The sequence below is a fragment of the Artemia sp. Qi Xiang Cuo genome, chromosome 2 (genome assembly GCF_049724085.1).
Source record: "Artemia sp. Qi Xiang Cuo chromosome 2, ASM4972408v1, whole genome shotgun sequence".
In the NCBI taxonomy this organism is placed as follows: Eukaryota; Metazoa; Arthropoda; class Branchiopoda; order Anostraca; family Artemiidae; genus Artemia; species Artemia sp. Qi Xiang Cuo.
The window spans coordinates 79143780-79164822 of NC_142795.1; the positions used below are offsets into that span (position 1 = coordinate 79143780).

Genomic DNA, 21043 nt, shown 5'->3' on the forward strand with positions numbered 1-21043 from the left:
TAAACTCTTAACTAAACCAAACTAAACTAGAACTCTAACAAAAACTCAAATATGAGACTCCAATCTAAAATTCTATACTCTTAATTAAAAATAAACTTAAATAAAACTCTAATCTAAGTCTATAATCTAAAACTCTAAAGTCCGAAATATTAATAATCTAAACCTCAAATCTAAAAGAAACTCTATTCTAAGAATAGAAGATAAAGGTATAAACTATTAACTAAAACTAAAAATAAAATAAACTAGAACTTCAACAAAAACTCTAATATAAGACTCTAAGATAAAAACGATAAAATCTTAAATAAAACTAAAATAAAATATACCTCTATAAAAAACTCTAATCTAATACTTTAATCTAAAAAAATATAAACTCTTAACTAAAACTATAATAAAATAGAACTCTAACTAGAACTCTAAACTAAGACTCTAAGGTAAAAAATTGTAAACTCTAAACTAAAAGTAAACAAAACTAGAACTGTAACTGAAACTCAAAGGTAGAACATCAAATTCTTAAATAAAAATAAACTAAACTTCGACTCTAACAAAATCTCTAAGCTAAGACTCTAAGCTATAACACTAAACTATTAAATAAAACTAAACTAAACTACAAGTTCAACAAAAACTCTAAGCTAAAAACTCTAAACTCATAACTAAAACTTAACCAAACTATAACTTTAAGTAAAACTCTAAGCTATTACTCTAAGATAAAACTCCAAATTATGAGCTGTAACTAAAACTAAACTAAACTAGAACTCTAACTAAAACTCTAAGCTAAGACTCTATGGTAAACTCTTAACTAAAACTAAACTAAACTAGAACTCTAACTGAAACTCAAAGGTAAAAATCAAACTCTTAACTAAAATTAAACTAAACTAGAACTCTAACAAAATAAAACTAAACTAAACTTCAACTATAACAAAAACTCTAAGCTAAGACTCTAAGCTAAAACTCTAAACTCAACTAAACTATACTAGTAACTCAACATAAACTCTAACAAAATCTAAGCTAAGACTCTAAGCTAACTCAAACTCTAAGCTAAACTAACAGAACTCTAAGCTAAGACTTAAGTAAAACTCCAAACTCTTAACTAAAACTAAACTAAACTAGAACTCTAACTGAAACTCAAGGTAAAACATCAAACTCTTAACTAAAATTAAACTAAACTAGAACTCTAACAAAACTCTAAGCTAAGACTCAAGCTAAAACTGAAACTCTTAACTAAAACTTAGTCAAACTAAAACTTTAAGTAAAACTCTAAGCTAAGAACTCTAAGCTAAAACTCTAAAACTCTTAACTGTAACTAAACTAAACTTCAAATCTAACTAAAACTCTAAGCTAAGACTCTAAGGTAAAACTCTAAACTCTTAACTAAAACTAAACTAAACTAGAACTCTAACTAAAACTCTGAGCTAAGACTCTATGTTAAACTCTAAACTCTTAACTAAAACTATACTAAACTAGAACTCTAACTGAAACTCAAAGGTAAAAAATCAAACTCTTAACTAAAATTAAACTAAACTAGAACTCTAACAAAAAAAACTCTAAACTATTAACTAAAATTAAACTCAACTATAACTCTAACATAAACTCTAAGCTAAGACTCTAAGCTAAAACTCTAAACTATTAACTAAAACTAAACTAAACTAGAACTTCAACAATAACTCTAAGCTAAAAACTCTGAACTCTTAACTAAAAATTAACCAAACTATAACTTTAAGTAAAACTCTAAGCTATGACTCCAAGATAAAACTCAAAATTCTTAACTGTAACTAAAACTAAACTAAACTAGAACTCTAACTAAAACTCTAAGCTAAGAATCTATGGTAAACTCTAAACTCTTAACTAAAACTAAAATAAACTAGAATTCTAACTTAAAATAAAAGGTAAAAAATCAAAATATTAGATAAAATTAAAATACACTAGAAAAATAACAAAAAAAAAACTCTAAACTCTTAACTAAAGCTAAACTAAACTTCAACTCTAACAAAAACTCTTAGCTAAGACTCTAAGCTAAAACTCTAAACTAAAACTAAACTATACTAGAACTTCAACATAAACTCTAAGCTAAGACTCTAAGCTAAAAACACTAAACTCTTAACTAAAACTAAATAAACTAGAACTCTAACAAAAACTCTAAGCTGAGACTCTAAGCTAAAACTCTAAACTCTTAAGTAAAACTAAACTAGAACTCTAAGCTAAGACTCTAAGGTAAAACACCAAACTCTTAACTAAAACTAAACTAAACTAGAACTCTAACTGAAACTCAAAGGTAAAACATCAAACTCTTAACTAAAATTAAAATAAACTATAACTCTAGCAAAAAACTCTAAGATAAGACTCTATGGTAAAACTGTAAACTCTTAAATAAAGCTAAACTAAACTATAACTTCAACAAACACTCTAAGCTAAAAACTCTAAACTATAAACTAAAACTTAACCAAACTATAACTTTAATTAAAACTCTAAGCTCTGACTCTAAGCTAAAACTCAAAATTCTGAAATTTAACTAAAACTAAAATAAATTATAACTCTAAGTAAAAGTCTAAGCTAATAATATATGTTAAACTATATACTATTAAATAAAAATATACGAAACTAGAACTATAACTGAAACTAAAAGTTAAAAAATAAAACTCTTAACTAAAATTAAAATAAACTAGAACTCAAACAAAAAAACTCTAAACTCTTAACTAAAACTAAACTAAACTTCAACTCTAACAAAAATTCTAAGCTAAGACTCTAAGCTAAAACTCTAAACTAAAACTAAACTATACTAGAACTTCAACATAAACTCTAAGATAAGACTATATTCTAAAAACTCTAAACTCTTAACTAAAACTAAAATAAACTAGAACTCTAACAAAAACTCTAAGCTGAGACTCTAATTTAAAACTCTAAACTCTTAAGTAAAACTAAACTAAAATAGAACTCCTAGCTAATACTCTGAGGTAAAACACCAAACTCTTAACTAAAATTAAACTAAACTAGAACTCTAACTGAAACTCAAAGGTAAAACATCAAACTCTTAACTAAAATTAAACTAAACTAGAACTCTAACAAAAAACTCTAAGCTAAGACTCTAAGCTAAAACTCAAAACTCTTAACTAAAACTTAGTCACTATCATAAAATATTAAAAAATGGGGGAGGGAAGGGGATGGGAGGGGGAGGAGGGGAGGGGGAGGAGGGGAGGGGGAGGAGAGGTGGGGAGGGGAAGGTGAGGAGGGGGGAGGAGAGGGAGGGAGAGGGGGTGGGGAGGGGAATGTGAGGAGGGGGGAGGAGAGGGAGGGAGAGGGAGGGGGGACCTAAAACTCAAAACTCTTAACTAAAACTTAGTCACTATCATAAAATATTAAAAAATGGGGGAGGGAAGGGGAGGGGAGGGGGAAGAGGGGTGGGGGAGGGGAAGGTGAGGAGGGGAGGGGGAGGAGGGGAGGGGGAGGAGGGGTGGGGAGGGGAAGGTGAGGAGGGGGGGAGAGGGAGGGAGAGGGGTGGGGAGGGGAATGTGAGGAGGGGGAGGAGAGGGAGGGAGAGGGAGGGGGACCTAAAACTCAAAACTCTTAACTAAAACTTAGTCACTATCATAAAATATTAAAAAATGGGGGAGGGAAGGGGAGGGGAGGGGGAGGAGGGGTGGGGGAGGGGAAGGTGAGGAGGGGGGAGGAGAGGGAGGGAGAGGGGTGGGGGAGGGGAAGGTGAGGAGGGGGAGGAGAGGGAGGGAGAGGGAGGGGGCCAAGGGGAGGGAGGGGGCCTTTTGGGCCCGGGGGGTCCTTTGGGGGTCTTGGGGGGGGGCCTTTGGGAGCTTGGGGGACCTTTGAGGACCGGTGGACCTTTGGGGTTGGGGTAGAGGACCTCACAACACTGTTCAAATGGAACTTGTGTATTATAACGACCACAGAGTTTCACCATTAAATTCTCTTCTAAAATCTCTTCAAAAATCATATTTTATAATGTCTCTAACTGTTTCGTCGAAATAATTCCATAAAATAGCTAAAACGGTTTCGCCAAAATTATCCCTAAACGGAATTTCAGCATGTTCCTTTTGTTTGGCATCTCTGTGCTGGCGCATTTCAATTATTTGGAAACCTGATTCCCGCGCTAAAACAATTCATCGCTAAGATGTTTCTTTGAGAATTGTTTCCATGGCGTTTGGTTATTAATATCTTTTGGATTTCAACCAAAAGAGTTGTTTCTGAGGCAAAGACATTAATGACTTGGATCTAGTTCTGGAGAAATGTTGACAGAATCATAAATTGCTGTTGACATCCGTAAATGTGAGAAAGTTCCTTTTATTTCATTCTCACTGACAAAATCCATAATAACAGACATAAATTTGAGAAAGTTCCTGTTTTTTCATTCTCACTGACAAAGACCATAAAAACAACCATCAAAGTGAAAATATTCCTGTTTTTCCAAGTGAGAAAATTCCTGTTTTTTCATTCTCAGTGAGAAAACCATAAACCACGTGGTGCTGTTCGGAGTAGCACCCCCCCCTTTCTACTGATATCATGGCTAGTAAGAACTTGTTGATAGTCTTACAAATTAAACTTTTAATTTCTGCAGGCCACGAGAGGGCTTTTCCACTTGTAAATCAAAATCCTGTCCTTTTTTGCGGTTTTTGTGTTTTCAGTATAGTGCTCGTTTTTCAAAATTCTGCATTTACAGGGATATATAAAAAGCCGATAATCTGAGGTAGTCTTACAGACATACTTTGCAAATATTATGAATCAATAATTTTGTTTTTTTTAATTTTAAACTTGGCTCTTTTTTCCGTCAGATTTTTTTGTTCGAATCAATTTTTGCTAGTTTTTAGTCTACTAGCTTTGCTAGTTCTCTTCAGACTTATCAATAATTTAAGTAAAAAAAAATCACTGCTCCTGCAACACATTGAACATGCATCCAGGACCAAATTTTTCGAAAAAAATGCAAAATTTCACGATTTTTGCGTCTATAAACTTAAAGCAAGTGGTAATTAGTTCCTCTATATGTCAGATTTTAACCCTTTTATTTTGCTAATAAATTTTGAAAGGTAACTTTAAATTTAATGAATTATATGTATCCGGAATCGTCATACAAATCGGATTTTTTTTATGTATTTCCGGTTTAAGTGTCCGGACTTTTTTTTATGCATGTTTGAACCGGGGTCTTTTTAAAGGACTTAGGGTATTAAAGTAAAACTTTAAGGAAATGTTGTGAGAGATGCCGAACACAATCTAAACACACTATATGCATACTACGGTTGTCAAAAGGGAATATCAGCAACATCTAAGCCCCCACAGCCCCGGGTTGAGGATTGTAAATTATGCAATTTTCCCACTGTTTACATACAGGATTTATCATTAGGAAAGAGGAAAGAGGAATAAGGAAAGAGGTTTGATTCTGGGTGCATCCGAAAAGGCTAAAGGTATTAAGGTGGAACTTTGGAGAATGTTGAGGGACAAGTCAAACAAAATCAAAAGGCCACATATACCTCCAGTTTAAGTTAGAACTTTCAGGGCATGCTGAGTGAATGTTAAAAAGCGGTTGGAGACCTGTCAGTCTCCCTCTCACGCCCTTTTTACCTGCTCTTACTAAAAAATATCGATCAAAACTTTGAAATGGCCTTTTTGTTCAAAATAGTTTAAAGGTCAAATAGCTATGCCTATGGGGATGGTACAGCACCACACAGATTTCGAGAGGGTTGTGGAAAACAATTAAAACACACTGTATATATGCTGGCTGTTGAAAGAGCTTATCAACAATATCTAAGGAACGGCTGAGGGTAATAAGTTGAAACTTTCAGAGAATATTGAGGGGGATGTTGAAGAGTGATAGGAGGGCAACCAGCCTCCCTTGCCCTTTTCGATGCCCGCTACCCTCATCACCGATCAAAATTTTGAAAAAGCAATTTTGTTCAAGACATTCAAAAGGTCTAGTAGCTATGCCTCCGAAGATGCAATCCCTCCCCCCGAGAGCCTTCAGGGAAAGGATTGTAAATTATGCAATTCGCCGTTTTTATATGCAGGATTTATCATTAGGAAAATGGTTGATGTTTGATCCTGGGTGTGTTTGAAAAGGTTAAGGCCATTAAGGGGAAACTTCGAAGAATGTTGAGGGACATGTTAAACTATATCAAAAGATACTATGTATATTCAATTTATCAAAGAGGTGCATCTAAAATATCTCAAGAAAGTCTGAAGGTATTAAGTTTAAACTTTCAGGACATGGCAAGGGGATGATAAAAAGTAGTCGGGGGCGGGGGGACTAGTCAGTCTCCGCTCAATTTTTAGGTACCCCCCCCCCCAATGATATCGGATTAAGATTTTGGAATAGCCATATTGTTCAAAATAGTCAAAAGTCAACTAATAATGCCTCCCCTGGGGAGTTATGACATAACCCCTCCCCAGCCCCTGATGCAAGTGTTGTAAGCTATGTAAATTGTCCATTGTTTATATATAAGGTTGGTTATTGGGAAAAGGGGGCAAGTTTGATCCTGAGCCTCCAAAAAGACAGTGGCCACTAAGGAAAAACTTTTAGAAAGTGTAGATGGGGATGTGAAGCAAAGTCAAAGCACATCATATACAGGAGGGTTGTCAAAAGAGCACAACAGCAATACCTATGGAACGGCTGAGGGTATTAAGTTGAAACTTCAAAGCCATGTTAAGAAGGATGTTGAAAAAGGAACGGATGGCAACCAGCCTCCCCCTCTTATCTTTTTAGATGCCCCTCCCCTTGACACTGATAGAAATCTGAAACGGCTATTTTTATTGAAAATAGCCACAATGTCTAATAGTTATGCCTCCTGGGATGCAATGCCCCCACAGCCCCCAGAGCAAGAAATATAAACAATGTAATTTGTCCTTTTTTTTACATGCTGGATTTACCTTTGGGAAAGGGGAAATATTTGATTCTCGGTTTGTCCGTAAAGGCTAAGGATATTGAGGTGAAACTTCGGGGAACGTAGAGGGGTATATTGAGCTAAATCAAAAGAAACTATCTGCATCAAAGTTATCAAAAAGGTGTATCTGTAATATCTTAAGAGCTCGTAAGAGTATTAACTTGAAACTTTCAGGGCCAAGACTACTACTACTACTGCACCTGCAAATACGACTGGCTGCACCTGCGACAGTGAATACTTCCGATAGCAACAACTTGCAACTGTGACTGCGATTGCTTGCAACTGATATTACATCTACTTTTGATTATTTTCCGGGAATGTTGAGGGGAATGAAGAACAGAATCAAAATATTCTTTCTGCACACTTCTTGTCAAAAGGGGGCATTAGCAATATCTCAGAAACGGCTGTGGGTATTAATCTGAAACTATCAGGGTATGTTGAATAGTGCTTCAAGGGCAAAGGACCCCTTGTCCTTTTTATACCATCTTAATACTAGTCAATATTATAAAATAGCCACTTTGTTTAAATTAGTCAAAAGGTCTAATTACTATGCCTCTGGGATGGATGTTAAACAAAATTAAAATCTACAATATGCATTCAGCTTGTCAAAACGGCTTGTTCGCAATATCTCAGGAATAAAGAAAGGTATTAAGGTGAATCTTTTGGGGAAATGTTGAGGAAGATATTGAATTTAGTTAATATACAACAATGTGTATTTCAGTTGTCAAAAGGAGGTACTGTAGATACAAAAATCAGGATCGGCTATTGATATTTAGTTGAACATTCTAGGGAATGTCGAGCTAAATAAAAAGATGCCATGTGCATCCATCTGGTTAAAATGGTCTATACAATATGTGAAATATGCCCAATTTTTCTTTAATTTCACTTTGATCTTTTAGTTTTTTTGGCTTCTTATACTTTTACAGGTTTTTATTTAGGTTATTGATAAATAAATCTATGGTATTAATAATGATAACCAAGACATGGGCAATCCTTGTCCGTTTATATCTTATAAGACATAAAAATAAGAAAAGATGAAAAAGACTGGCGCTACATATGAGGTAGGAAAAAAACTAAAAGAGCTAGTTTTTATCCTTATTTTTGAAAAAGTGTCAATTTCAGAGAAGCACAAACTTCGTCGACGTAGGTAAAAATGCAAATTTGGATTTAAATTCAAAGAAATTATTTGGTTCTGAATCGAATGTAAGTCTGGACATACTTAAGAAAAACCCCTTTAATCTTCCCTTGTTAGTCCTTTTAATAAACTAGAAAATTGATTGCAGGGATACAAACAACTTTGCAGTACAAACCTTCTCGCATTCCGTTTTGAGCGAACTACTCGATTTTGGAATCAAATCCAACTCGGGCTATATTTATAGAAAACCCGCTTTAATGCTCCCCTTGGCTAGCCCAAAGAAAAAAGAGAAAATCTTAAATGTCTTTGAAAATCCAAAATTCACACAGAGTACTTACTTTCATCTTTAGCTTTCTTTGACATCATTGCTCTTTCCTTTTCAGCAATATTATATTCAGTAAAGATTCCAGGTAGGAGAACAATCATATTGAGGATACCAAGACATGCAGCAATCCACGCTGCCGCTGTGTACATGTTGAAGCTTAGATCACCAATTCCCATACTAATCCCTTCACATCCTATGCCTGTCAGTGCAGATTGTATTACTATAATAAAGGGTATATCATTTAGCTAAGCTATGACAACTTTCAAAGAGAAGCAGTAGTATCAGTTCATCAAAAAACAAATTTAGAGGAGGTAAAAATGTGTTTGTGTAGATATAGGGGAGGGAAAATTTGTTGTTTTCAAAAAAGTTTAAATTTAAGCACGAAAAAAGTCATTTGTCAATGATGATACCCCAACAGAGAATTTTTTGAAAATCTTGGGGGGAGAATCTATGGGAGGCGTATGTCCCCCCAGCCCCCTCTCCCCAAGTGACACCATTCACGGGAAGTCCTCTGAAGTCGTTTGAATATCGGAATGAAAAAAAGAAAACTAAAAGTTGAAAATCTACGGATATCCTTCTTAATTCATTAACAAATTAATACGAGTTACCAAAAAATTATAAAAAGATTTTTGACGTAAAATTTACACTACAAATGAAAAAACTAGCAATAAAAAGATGAATAACTGTATTGATTTTTAGTTTTCATGCTAAGGTAGCAGAAATATTTGAAGTGGTTGAAACCTAGAAAGAGTGGTATATTCATGGATATCCTTCTTAATTCATTCACAAATGACGATTTGAAGACACGTTTTCTTGCGATATTTTGGTATTTAAAAGTTAAAGGGCCTATTATTTGCTGGAATGAATTTGTATTAAACTGAAATGGATAAAAAAATACTTCAGAGACTGCTTAATGAAAAAGAGCTCTATGAAAGAAAAATTATTTATTCCACTTTCTGTTAATTATTTTTTTATTCCACTTTCTGATCAATTATTCCACTTTCTGTTTTCTTAAATAAAAAAATTATAATTTGAAAATAAACTTCAGTACAATTACTTGTTTTCTTTCAATAGGACGTGTCTAAAACAAATACATCCCGATAACAAATACTATGTAAATACTGTTTGAATACATCCCAATAACAAATACTATGCGTAAATAAATTCCCTAACTTGAAGTCCTTACCCAAGAAGTTGGAGGGGAGTCATGTCATCCCCAGAGGGACTGTTATTGTATTTTTCAACAATTTTGAACAAAATACTTGTCCCAAAATTTTGATTGGACGACTTTAGGGGAAAAAACACCGGGGCGGGGGGGGGGCTAGTTGCCCTCCTTCTTTTTGGTATCTTTAATGATTAGCCTGCCGTTTTGTTGGCAAATTTTTCTAATAGCTTAATATTCAAATGTTTCTAATACTTATAATTGCGTGGAAATTCTTAGATTTCAGATTATTTGTAAATATCAAGTCTATATGATCTATAAAATGACTTTGTGGTTCTAGCTAGAATTGGATTTTCCAAGCAAAGGTCACTGCTCTTTGGGATATAGGATCAAGGTTGCATTTATTAGTTTCGGGATTCAAAGCTATTTAAAGTTGGGATAGCAGCTAACTAATCCCAGCACCCATGAGTTAGAACAAATTACATTTAAGGAGCTCCTTCGTATAAGGAGCTGTTGTTTGGAAACCGTAACAAATAAAAAAAATTCTGCTCTGATAATCTTTACTATCAGTTTTTAAACTATCATGCTCATAAACAATTTATTTATACATTGTTTGCTATGGTAATATGTCTATTTAAAAACAACAATAATCTAAACACAAAAATCAAAATGATTCACCCCAAACCAAACGGTTCACGAGGGGTGAATCTGGGGTGAAATTAAAAAGCAGTAAAAGCACTTCAAATAAGTAAAAATTATAAAGAAGCATTTTTATAAGCACTAGAGCATGAGAATCTGACGAGGGAGAAAGCTGAAATTCGTTTCTGATTGAAAAAAAATCAATCCAAAGCCATCTGGCGTTACCCAGTGAAATCTACTTATAAAAACTTAAATAAAGATATTCGCTAAATTTACTTCGCTAGCTTTTTTACTACTTTGTCGCATACTTTCAAACATCTTGCGCTATATTATCAAAATCTACTCTAAATAAATTCTGCTCTGATAATCTTTACTATCAGGTTTTACACTGTCATGCTTATGAACAATTTATTTATACATTGTTTGTTATGGTGATGTGTCTATTGAAAAATAACAACAATCTAAACACAATAACAACAATCATTATCAGAATCTTGCAAATTATTAACAAAATCTTGCATGGTATTATCAAAATCTTACCTGATATTAACAACATATATTCTAATATTATCAAAACGTGTACTATCAAACGTGATTAAGCACTTTTAAGTTTGGTTAAGTTAGGTTAGGTTTGTAAAACCTAACCAGGATTCTCATTACAACAGGAGGGGTTTTAATAATGTAGTGCAAGATGTTTGATAATATCACACAAGATTTTTATAATACTTGGCAATATTTGGATAATACCAGACGCGATTTTGATATCATCATTCTATATTTGTATAATAACGTGGAAGGTTTAGGTAATGCCAGAGAGGATTCTCATAGTACTTTGATAATGCAAGACAATATTTTGTAATATATTGCAAGACTGGGTAATATCATGCAAAACTTTACATCTTTATTACAATAACGATGTTCGATAACATTAGACGAGTTTTGATAAGGTTTGAAAAAACTTTGACACTCTTCATAATAGCAGACATGATTTTTATAGCACTATGTTGATTTTTGTTATTAGCGAACATGATTTTGATAGCACCATATCAGATTTTGTTGATAGTATCAACAAATATTTTGTTAACATCAGGCAAGATTTAGATAACATCATGCAAGATTTTTTTAATAACTTGCAAGATTTCATTTTTTTAATTTTTCTATTTATTTTTTAATTTTTTTACGTTATTTCTTTTTAATTTTGTTTTATTTCATATGAACCAGTTAAAGGTGTTTAGGGCGGGTATCAGTTCAGTCATAGGGCATTCGTAGCAACGTTTAAAAAAAATTCCCATTCACCTGCCTCTGACTTTTGAAAATCTCAATTCATATGTATATAGCTCTAAAAAAATATCCAGTTTGCATGTTTCTGACTTTGGAGAAAGTACCATTCATGTGTATCCAATTGTTGAAAAATCTTGTTGATGCGTCTCTAGCTTTTAAAAATCCAATTCACGTGTCCTTAACTTGCCTGTTCCATCGTCTTGAAAAATTAAAAATAAAAGTGCCCGAAAAAAAGGAAACATAACAAAGTAATACAAAGAAAGATTTTATTGAATAATGTGGCATACAATATTACATGCTATTATTATCTTCGAACAATTTGAATGTTTTACTCCCATTCCATAAAATAATTCATTTTTGTCTCTCTTGACAAAAAACTGATTTTTTGCAAAAAAATTGACAAAATCAGTTGTCATCAGTATTTCTGATAATGACGATCACTGCACATGTGGTCGAAATATCCAGTATTTTTTCTGACTGTTTTTTTTTCACTTTCTAATAAAAGGTTTTATCCCGATTCGAACTTTTGCTTATTGCGCAAGTTTCCACTTAACCAATTAAAACAATCAGATTAAATTTTCACTGTACTTGGTACTTGTTACTGTTCCTTATGACAAAAAGCAATTTAGAAAGTAATTTTAGGCAGAAAGTAATTTAAACATGGTTTAGAAATTAACTCGAGAAGACAGCAATTTATCTAGGAATTCAACAGGAGTTGAAAGCAAATATGTGTATTTGACTAAGATTAAAAGATGTTTGACTCCTTGGTGTTTCTGGCGCGGAATAGGTTAAAACTAAAGAGAAGAACAATCTAGACCAATGAGGAAAACATATAAAAACCCAAAAATGGGACTTACCTGGGCCAATCATAAAACCAATTGTTTGAGAAAAGTTCACAATAGAAATCCCAGTTGTTCGTTCAGCTTCAGTTGTCGCTTGACTTGCGTAGCTTAGAGAGAGAGCAACAGTAGCTGAAAAAAAATAGTTAATTTGAAGACCAATTAAACTAAGCATGGTCAATCCCCAGATCATATCCCTCTTTCTAAACGCTACAAGAGAGCAAGAAACGCAATAATTCACTCCTTAAAACCAGTTTCAAAGCAATAACTGATTCCTTCAGTTTTTCTGACCTTGAAAAATACTACAAATAGCCAATATAGTTAATTACTAGTGACAGGTAAAAGTACAGTTCCCATGTCCACAGAGCCCAGTAAGGACGTTCTCTGTTCCATAGATTGAATGAGTATATGGTGAAGCCTATTAACTCTGAAGCGCAGTAACCCTAGGGAATGCAGTTCAAACCTTTCTACCGCAAGGCCTTTTCCCTCGTGGTGTGCTGATCCTGATTAAATAAATAAAATCAAATGAAATTGAATAGCGACATCGAAACTTAAAGTTCCCTTTTTTACAATTTAATAATAATTTCTCATTTTTACAATTTCAGAAAGACTTAGTAATAGCCCGACACAATTATTAATTAAATTTGCATCATCAAACATAATATTACTGTACGGAAGATCAAACAGACGTTCCACAACCCCTGAATCAGGAGTTTCTGATTATTTTTGTAATTGCATTTTAAAGAAGAATATATCACAATTTCGGGCTATTAGAGTTTATTTTCTAAATTTTGCTGCCTTTTTCCCACATAGTATTTTCCACAACAATAAAGTATTCTATTTACACCACTTTGTATGTTTGTTTTTCTAATTACATCTTTGCCTGTTTACTAAGGATCTTATAGTTATTTTGGGTTTGAAAGCAACTTTAATATTTTTTTATAATTCTTTTGTTAATTTATGTGATAAAACTGAGGCTCAAAGGTAAAGATTTAATTTTTTTTTCTTATCACTTTTGCAGGTAGTTTTCAAAATCCTAGCTGTTGCTCCAGTTATTGAACTAGTTCAACTAGACAAAAAGAAAATGGTTTCTAAATGCATAGAAAAAACATGGTTTCAAATGGACAAGCGGAATGGACAATGGAAATCATCGATAGCCAAGCCAACATTTACAGATCGGGGAGATAAGCCAAGGGCACCAGTTCAATAAATTACAGGCAGTGGGGTGAGGAGTTTTTATTATTTTTACAAGGGTACATAAAAGACATTTTTCAAAATGTAGATGGGATTCTCTTCGAAAATAATCGAAAATTATTTGCATAAAATAAAAAACACACCAAAATAAAGATATTTTTTAAAATCTGAAAGGATAGTTGTAAGACCTCACTATTGGGGCCCTATGTTGAATATAAGAAAGAAACAAGTTAATAAAATTGATAAAACAAGGTTAAAAGCCTAAAAGGTGCTAAAACCCGCCATTTGAATATTCTAAGGCGCGATGTCTGTTAAAGCCGTTAATTATAATCTTAATGATTTTCTTACTAATTAAGTGATTTTGTTCAAAAATCGATTGATTTTTTGTGGATTTAAAGTGGCAACCCTGTATGGATCATACCCTGTATACACACACACACACATATATATATATATATATATATATATATATATATATATATATATATATATATATATATATATATATATATATATATATATATATATATATATATATATATAAGCTTCGGAGGGAGCTTATTGGATTGGTAATCTTAAGTTCTAGTGCCCTTTTTAATAGTCAAAGTGATTGGAAGCAGCTACCCCCCCCCAGCCCATCATTTCCCCAAAAATATAAACTAAAAATTTCCAGATAGCCATATTGTTCAGCGTAGTAGAAAAGTCCAACAATTGTGTATTTGAAGATGACACCCCACCAGAGCCCTCATGGTAAGGGTTGTAAGTTATGCCCGAGGGACATATAAGGTTTCAATGGAAAGGATGGCGGTATAAACTTCGGAGGGGGCTCGCAGTATTGGCAATCGGAAATTCTACTGCCCTTTTTAAGAGTCAAAATGATCGGAGAGCAGATAGCCCCCCTCCCTCACACAAACTTCGTATTTCCCCGAAATGCATCTGACAGAAATTTTAAGATGCGCATTTGTTGTCATAGAAACTTCAAAAAGGGCTCATTTGAATGAAAATTGAAAGAGCAAATGCCCTCATAGTCGAAAGTGAGCAGAGGGCAATCCCCCCATCATTTCCCAAAACACTTCCAGTCAAAATTTCGAGGAAGCTATTTTGTTTGACGTAGTTGAAAGGTCCTGAAATTAAGTCTTTAAGTCTATATATATATATATATATATATATATATATATATATATATATATATATATATATATATATATATATATATATATATATATATATATATATATATATATATATATATATATATATCAAGGCCGTATCCAGGGGGGATACCCGGTTTGACCCCCCCTAGAAATTTTTGACCGAGTCGAAAATTAGTTTAAAAAATACCTGTAAAGACAAAATCTTACCAGAAAAAAAATATGCTCCCACACTAAATCCTATTGCATTTTGTTGGTTAACGGTTCTGATCAGCTAACGCAATTAGGTTACCGTAGGTAACCCCATGTTCACCTGACCTTGCATAGTAAATTAGGGTTAATAATATGCGCTCTGAACAGCTTACGCAATTAGGTAACCCCATGTTCCCCTGACCTTGCATAGCAAATTGGGGTTAATAATATGCGCTCTGATCAGCTTACGCAATTAGCAGTCCATAGGGACGTTGACATCTGCCCTGACAAGGTCATCGACATTTTTGCAAGGAAGAACAATCGTCGCCTGGATTTCGTTTTATAGATATTCGCCCTTACTTTTAGCTAAAAAAAAAACTAAAAAATATATAGACTACTTCTAGCCTACTATTTGGCTTCTTTTTGTGCAAAAAAAAAATAGCTTGTAGTTTTTAACATTTTGTAAATACTTGTCTTGTTTTTGTGTTACTAAAAAAAAAAAAAAAAAAAAAAAATGCCCCTTAAAGATACCAAATTATGCCACATGGACGCGGCCACGCTCTCACGGGGCGGAATAACGGTCTAGAGCTAACGTAATTTTGCTCGTCGATGTTAGACAAACTCCACGGCAAAAAATGGGGTAAACCGCCCCCCCCCCCGAACAAAAATCCTGGATACGGCCCTGATATATATATATATATATATATATATATATATATATATATATATATATATATATATATATATATATATATATATATATATATATATATATATATATATATATATATATATATATATATATATATATATATATATATATATATATATATATATATATATATATATATATATATATATATATATATATATATATATATATATATATATATATATATATATATATATATATACATTACACTATTTGCTTTTTCATGGCGACAAGAAATTAAAAATCATCGGACTTTCTTACAAGATAACATGCGGGTCCATTACGGTAGACATTTTGTGACTGGGAAGAAAACTTAACGAAGTTTTGACTCGTCTGAATTTTGGAAAAGTCAAACACTTTCTGGTAGAAAACTGTAAGTAAGGAGTAACCTGGGCTAATAGTGACTGAAATTCAAAAAAAGGGGTTTTGAATTTTTTTTTTTTATTTATGTTTTTCATCACTAATTTGCTTACATTTTTGCTCAGTAATGATGAGCTGCAACTAAAGGGACCAAAGTGTAATCGGCTGCACGTGAAACTCGCTACATAGCACAAATGAATATTTGAGGTAATTTTTAAGGGTTAGGCACCCCTCGGAGGTGCCCATTCCCGGGTATAATCGTAATCAGCGGGTTCGATATGACTAGAAACTGCTGTCAGATTGCGTAAACCAGATCTGCCATGGACATGTCACATTTTTAAGTCTTGGCACCTGGACTATTTTGAAGCCAGCTTACCTTGCGGATATATTTTCAAAAATAAATGTGTTGGATAAATCTCTGCAAAAATAAAAAGCCAATATTCATATTTGGGAAGGAAAAATACAAGGCTTCATTAAAAATTTGTCATCGTGGGAGGTTGTTTTGAAAATATCGGCAATTTTTTACAAGTCTCTTAGACCTTTATTACGAATTATCTTAAGTTTAGGACAAAAACTTGTGAAAGAATCAGCGGAAAAAAATTAGCTAATAAACGAATTGTATTATTTTGTAGTTCTCAATTTAAAATATTTTCTTAAAATAATAATGATTAATCATAGAGAAACTTCGGCTTTAGTCCTATTGCATTCTAGATTAATTGTATCAAATACCCTATTTTCTGTGGTCAGGATTGGCTTAGCAGCTGAAGATAAAATGTCAACCCTAACTCAAGTTATTCAAGCCCTTATTCCAATATAGAGATGAAATAGCCTTGAATCCAAATCCAATAACCTTAAGCAAAAATACATGCTTTAGTGCACAAATAACACCAATTTTTTCTTAAGAATTTGTTCCTTTGTCAGCAAGATCTTAAAAAGATGTGCCTTACCAATAAATACTCCAAAATAAAGAAGATTGTCAATATCTATCTTCAGCGTCTCTGTTGTTAGCTTCTCAGCAGAAAAAAGGGTGTTACTGATAACTCACCCCCTTTGCGCTGGAAACTTGAGAAAATTACTGTTATTGAGACATGCTTCTTAACTGCAACCCTCCCCTTCAAGTCACAAAATGTTTTGAGTCCTTTTAAAACGAGAACTCTGGATACGCTCAAGGTTCTCTTAAATATTTTGCGAAACAAAGAGACCAAAGATAATTTACAGAGTTGCATAAAACTGTACAAAGTTTCAAAGCTTATCGTAAACGCTAAATTTTTTTTATTATTGATTCTTTTGATAATTTATGAATAGTTTTTCAAAGAATGTACCTTGCACAACGAATAAAAAAAATCAAAATACATTTACGAGCTTGGAAAAAGTAACAAACAAGTTAAAGTAACTTAAATTGTTTTGAATGAAATGCATCGCAAAGAGAGAAATAAAGAAAAGAAAATTTCTTTTCTGTTTTTTATAACATTGGAGAGGCTACCGAATTTTTTCTTTAGTGTTACTGTAAGCCCGCAGTACATAAAGGTAGCCAGAGTTGTCTGAATTACTCGAGACCCATTCAAACTACGATTTTACTAATACCGAAATTTTGGTAGTGCTAATTTGAACCAATCAGAATATTTCGTAGAATTTTTCTGCTAATCAAAAATCTCTATAAAAATGCCAAAAATTTTCGTTAGTTAAAGTTCGGTATTAGTAAAATCACATTGAAAATGGGTCGTCCGCAATTTTTGTATGAAAATTTCTGCTTTGGAATATTAAGAGACGAGCCTCAAATAATCAGGCAGCTAACTAGGTCCAACATATGCAATGTTTAGTTCTTTTAATGATCGTCTTTTAATATAATTATTTAAATACTTTAATAACTATTTGCCATAGTTCATTCTTTAATATAAAATTTATGTAATCCATTTAGTATACGTTTTAGTTCGCTCTTTGTTATAATAAATCCCAATACTTTTTATAATCTTAAAAACACTGTTTAGATCTTCCTATCCAAGATGATGCTATTACTATTTGCTACTACACTGTTGAACAAAAATGCAGTTTTTCGTAAAAAATTGATTTCTTAAAACTATTTTGTTAATTGCAAAAAGTTTTTATATATTTCAGTTTCCCTTAAAATGAGCCATTAAACAGCTCTCCATGATGTTCCAGTGCCGCGCTAGCTGCGTGGGAAAAGGAAAAAAAGATGCCGTCGATGCAGAATATCGGAGTTCAAGCAGATTATCTTGTTTTTCTTGATTTTCAAGCCAATAGATTTTCCTCATTATTCAAGCCAAGGAGTTGTAAGTTTCCTACATAGGAGTTTTGGACGAGGCAATTCTTATAGTATACTTTGTGTTTCGATCTGGCTCTTTTTTTAGTTGTTAATGGCTATTGTATTTCTTAGTATAGTGCATGATCGTCTCTTACTAGGTTGCTAGCTACTGCTGCAACCCGAATTTAAAAAAATCATACGTTTTACGAAGTTGATGATGACATAGCGCAATGGACATAGCGGTAGTGAGGACTTAGTGGCAATAAAACCTGGCAGTAAACAAGCAAGGTGACAGGTTGCATGCTACAAGCTACACTACTTTATCTACGACGGTCTTAAGACTTCTTTTCTTTAGATAGAAGAAGGAATCACTTTCAATACACTGAATTAAGGCTACAATAAGTTATTGATTAAGCCAGAAAACACCAATATTCGACTTTAGGCAGATGTATCTAATTTGCATTTAGAAAACAAAATAAAAAAAACATTTAACTACCCATGGCTGCAAAAACTTTGAAGCTTCACATTTACACACGTCTCACGTGTCACGTCGACGCATCGTCTTCTTTTTGCATGAACGCTTAATCATAGTTGTCACGGTAGCTGCAACTAAGAAGTGTTTTTAGCCCTCATAATCTGGGGGGGGGGGTAAGTTATACCAAAGAAGTTTAAAAATATAAAATATAAAGCAATTTAATTTCAGATGTCAGAAAAATGAGCCGGGCAGCTTCCCCCCCCCTCATGCCTAGGCCTAGAGCCGCCACTGATGTAACCTAGTAAAGTTTGCCAAAGAACTACCTTATGTCTGTTACTCACCTGCCGCCATTCCGGTTACGAATCTAGATCCTAACATCCAGTAGCGTCTTGGAGGTGGAATAGCACCTAACATGGCATAAAACACCATTCCAGCGGTAAATAAGAACAGGGTTGCGAAAAGGGGAATTCGAATTGTGCCAAATCTTTTCCCCACATATCCAGCCAGTGGTGATGCAATCAGCTGACCCAAGGGAAAAGAGGCAACTACCCAACCGAAAAAGACTTTGGGTTCGGTGAAAGTTGGATCACTGCCATCAAGCTAAAAAACAAATACATGCATAAACATTATCTATTTTTTAATTTTCCATTCATCAAATTTAATTAATTTAACTAATTCAATCAGGTTAATTAATCAAGCCTAGGGAAAGAAGCAATACCCAGCCACAGAAGACTTTGAGCACGGTGAAAGTTGGATTATGGCCATATAGCTGCTAAAATAAATGCAGACAACAGCAGAAACGCATAATTTATTTTGTTATTGAATTTTACACAATTCAATTGGGTAGATTTGCAGAATAGTGGCTTTCCAAAAATAGATATGCTAAAACAGTGAGATCAGTGCTTCCATTTCTACTATATTTTAGAGTAGACTACTTTATTTTGAATGCTTCTCCTCTAATACTTTTAGACCTATTTTAGTACTTTATTTCTACTTTAAATTTGGATTTTCCACTTTTTCCTTGTCGAGCCTATGGTATTTTGTTACGGAAATAGAAATTGTGGATACAACGGCGGTATTTCGGCAAAAGTGATTGACAAACGTATTTGTTTTTGTCGGACTTGGATAGACCCGCGAAATTTGAACAAAGTAACCAACGTGGAAGGACCGACGTTATAGACAATTAGAAATAGAAACACCTATGCACATTTACGATTTTAACATGCTTAAAAAAGAAGTGCTAGAAGTTTTGAAGAGCCTTTGTCGCAATTTCAAAAGACTATGCGAAATAAATTGGGCCTGATCAGTCTGTGAACCTTAAAAGAGAAAAGTTCTTCTCACCTGCCTCTAAAATTTACCTGGGACCAACAGTGACCGCCCGTTTGTTTTCCTTACAAGGAAAAGCTACAAAGTTCACGGTGAAATGCAAGAGGATCAAGTAGATTGCCCAGAAATTTTACATTGAAGCTGTGTCCCAGCTAGTCGCCTGATTTCCATTTAATCGCGACATTTACAACTTTTTTAGAGATTGTAGAGCCAAAAGTCGCATCGGATGGTGATATTATATCGTTGCGGCTTTTTTGCCAAAGTTCGGGCACCCCTCGTGGGATTTTGGGATGGTTAAAAAGGAATGGCAGGCATTAATCCTGCTTATTCCAGACGACAGTTTGCTCAGTGGCAGAAAACCTATTTATTTTTTAAACTCGGTGGCGTCCTTCAAGACGCCAAGTAGTGCTAAAGTTCACTAGCGTTCTTCATATCATTCGGTTTATTTTTGGACTTCCCTGGTCAAATGTCGTTGTGGAGAGACTTTTCAGCGTTCTGAAAACAGTAAAAAATGAAAAAAAGAATGGTCTCAAAAACGTAACTTTGGCCGCGACGATTTCTTTCAAGTATGGGAGGAAGCGTAAAGGCCCCCTTACGTTCACCGAGAGTTTAAAGAAAACAATGAAGTCCATGAAATTCGATGCGACTACCTCCGAATGCGTCGCTTTTTTAGGCATTGGAAATGACGATGGGGATGGCGACGACAACGATGACTCTGAATATTAATCTTAGTATTTGGTGTTTTCTCTTAAATCTTATTATTTGGTAATTTTCATTGAATTTTTCTGAATACGGTTTAAAGTGCGTCTACATTCGGTATTTTCTGGAAAACTGGGAGTCAGGTAGTAGTCTACACTAGTTAAAATTGAATAATTCAAAAGATCAAAATGCAGGCGCTGTCCTTAAGTCAAGCTTTAAGTGATTCATTTTTGCTACTAGACTCTGCTTCAAAGAAACAACTCAATATAAAAAAAGTAAAAAAAAATTAAGGCGCGAAAAAGCGACCGGTCGGATATCATTCATGCCAATCCTTTGTACCAATTCAGATAAACACGATGGTATTGCAAAAAATATTGGCAAAGAAAAACAAATAAATAAAATACATTCATATGGT

General features: G+C 33.7%; 1 protein-coding gene across 1 annotated transcript in view; it reads right to left on the reverse strand.

The window, feature by feature from the left end:
• Cln7 (CLN7/MFS domain-containing 8) overlaps positions 1–21043 on the reverse strand; it is a 108116-nt gene that overhangs the window by 55863 nt on the left and 31210 nt on the right. The window contains exons 3-7 of the mRNA XM_089108294.1: positions 18945–19203; positions 12275–12388; positions 8345–8555; positions 5520–5543; positions 2100–2133 (exon numbers count right to left, since the gene is read on the reverse strand). Of these exons, the coding sequence (XP_088964420.1) occupies positions 2100–2133; positions 5520–5543; positions 8345–8555; positions 12275–12388; positions 18945–19203 (642 nt within the window). The remainder of the gene's footprint in view (positions 1–2099; positions 2134–5519; positions 5544–8344; positions 8556–12274; positions 12389–18944; positions 19204–21043) is intronic.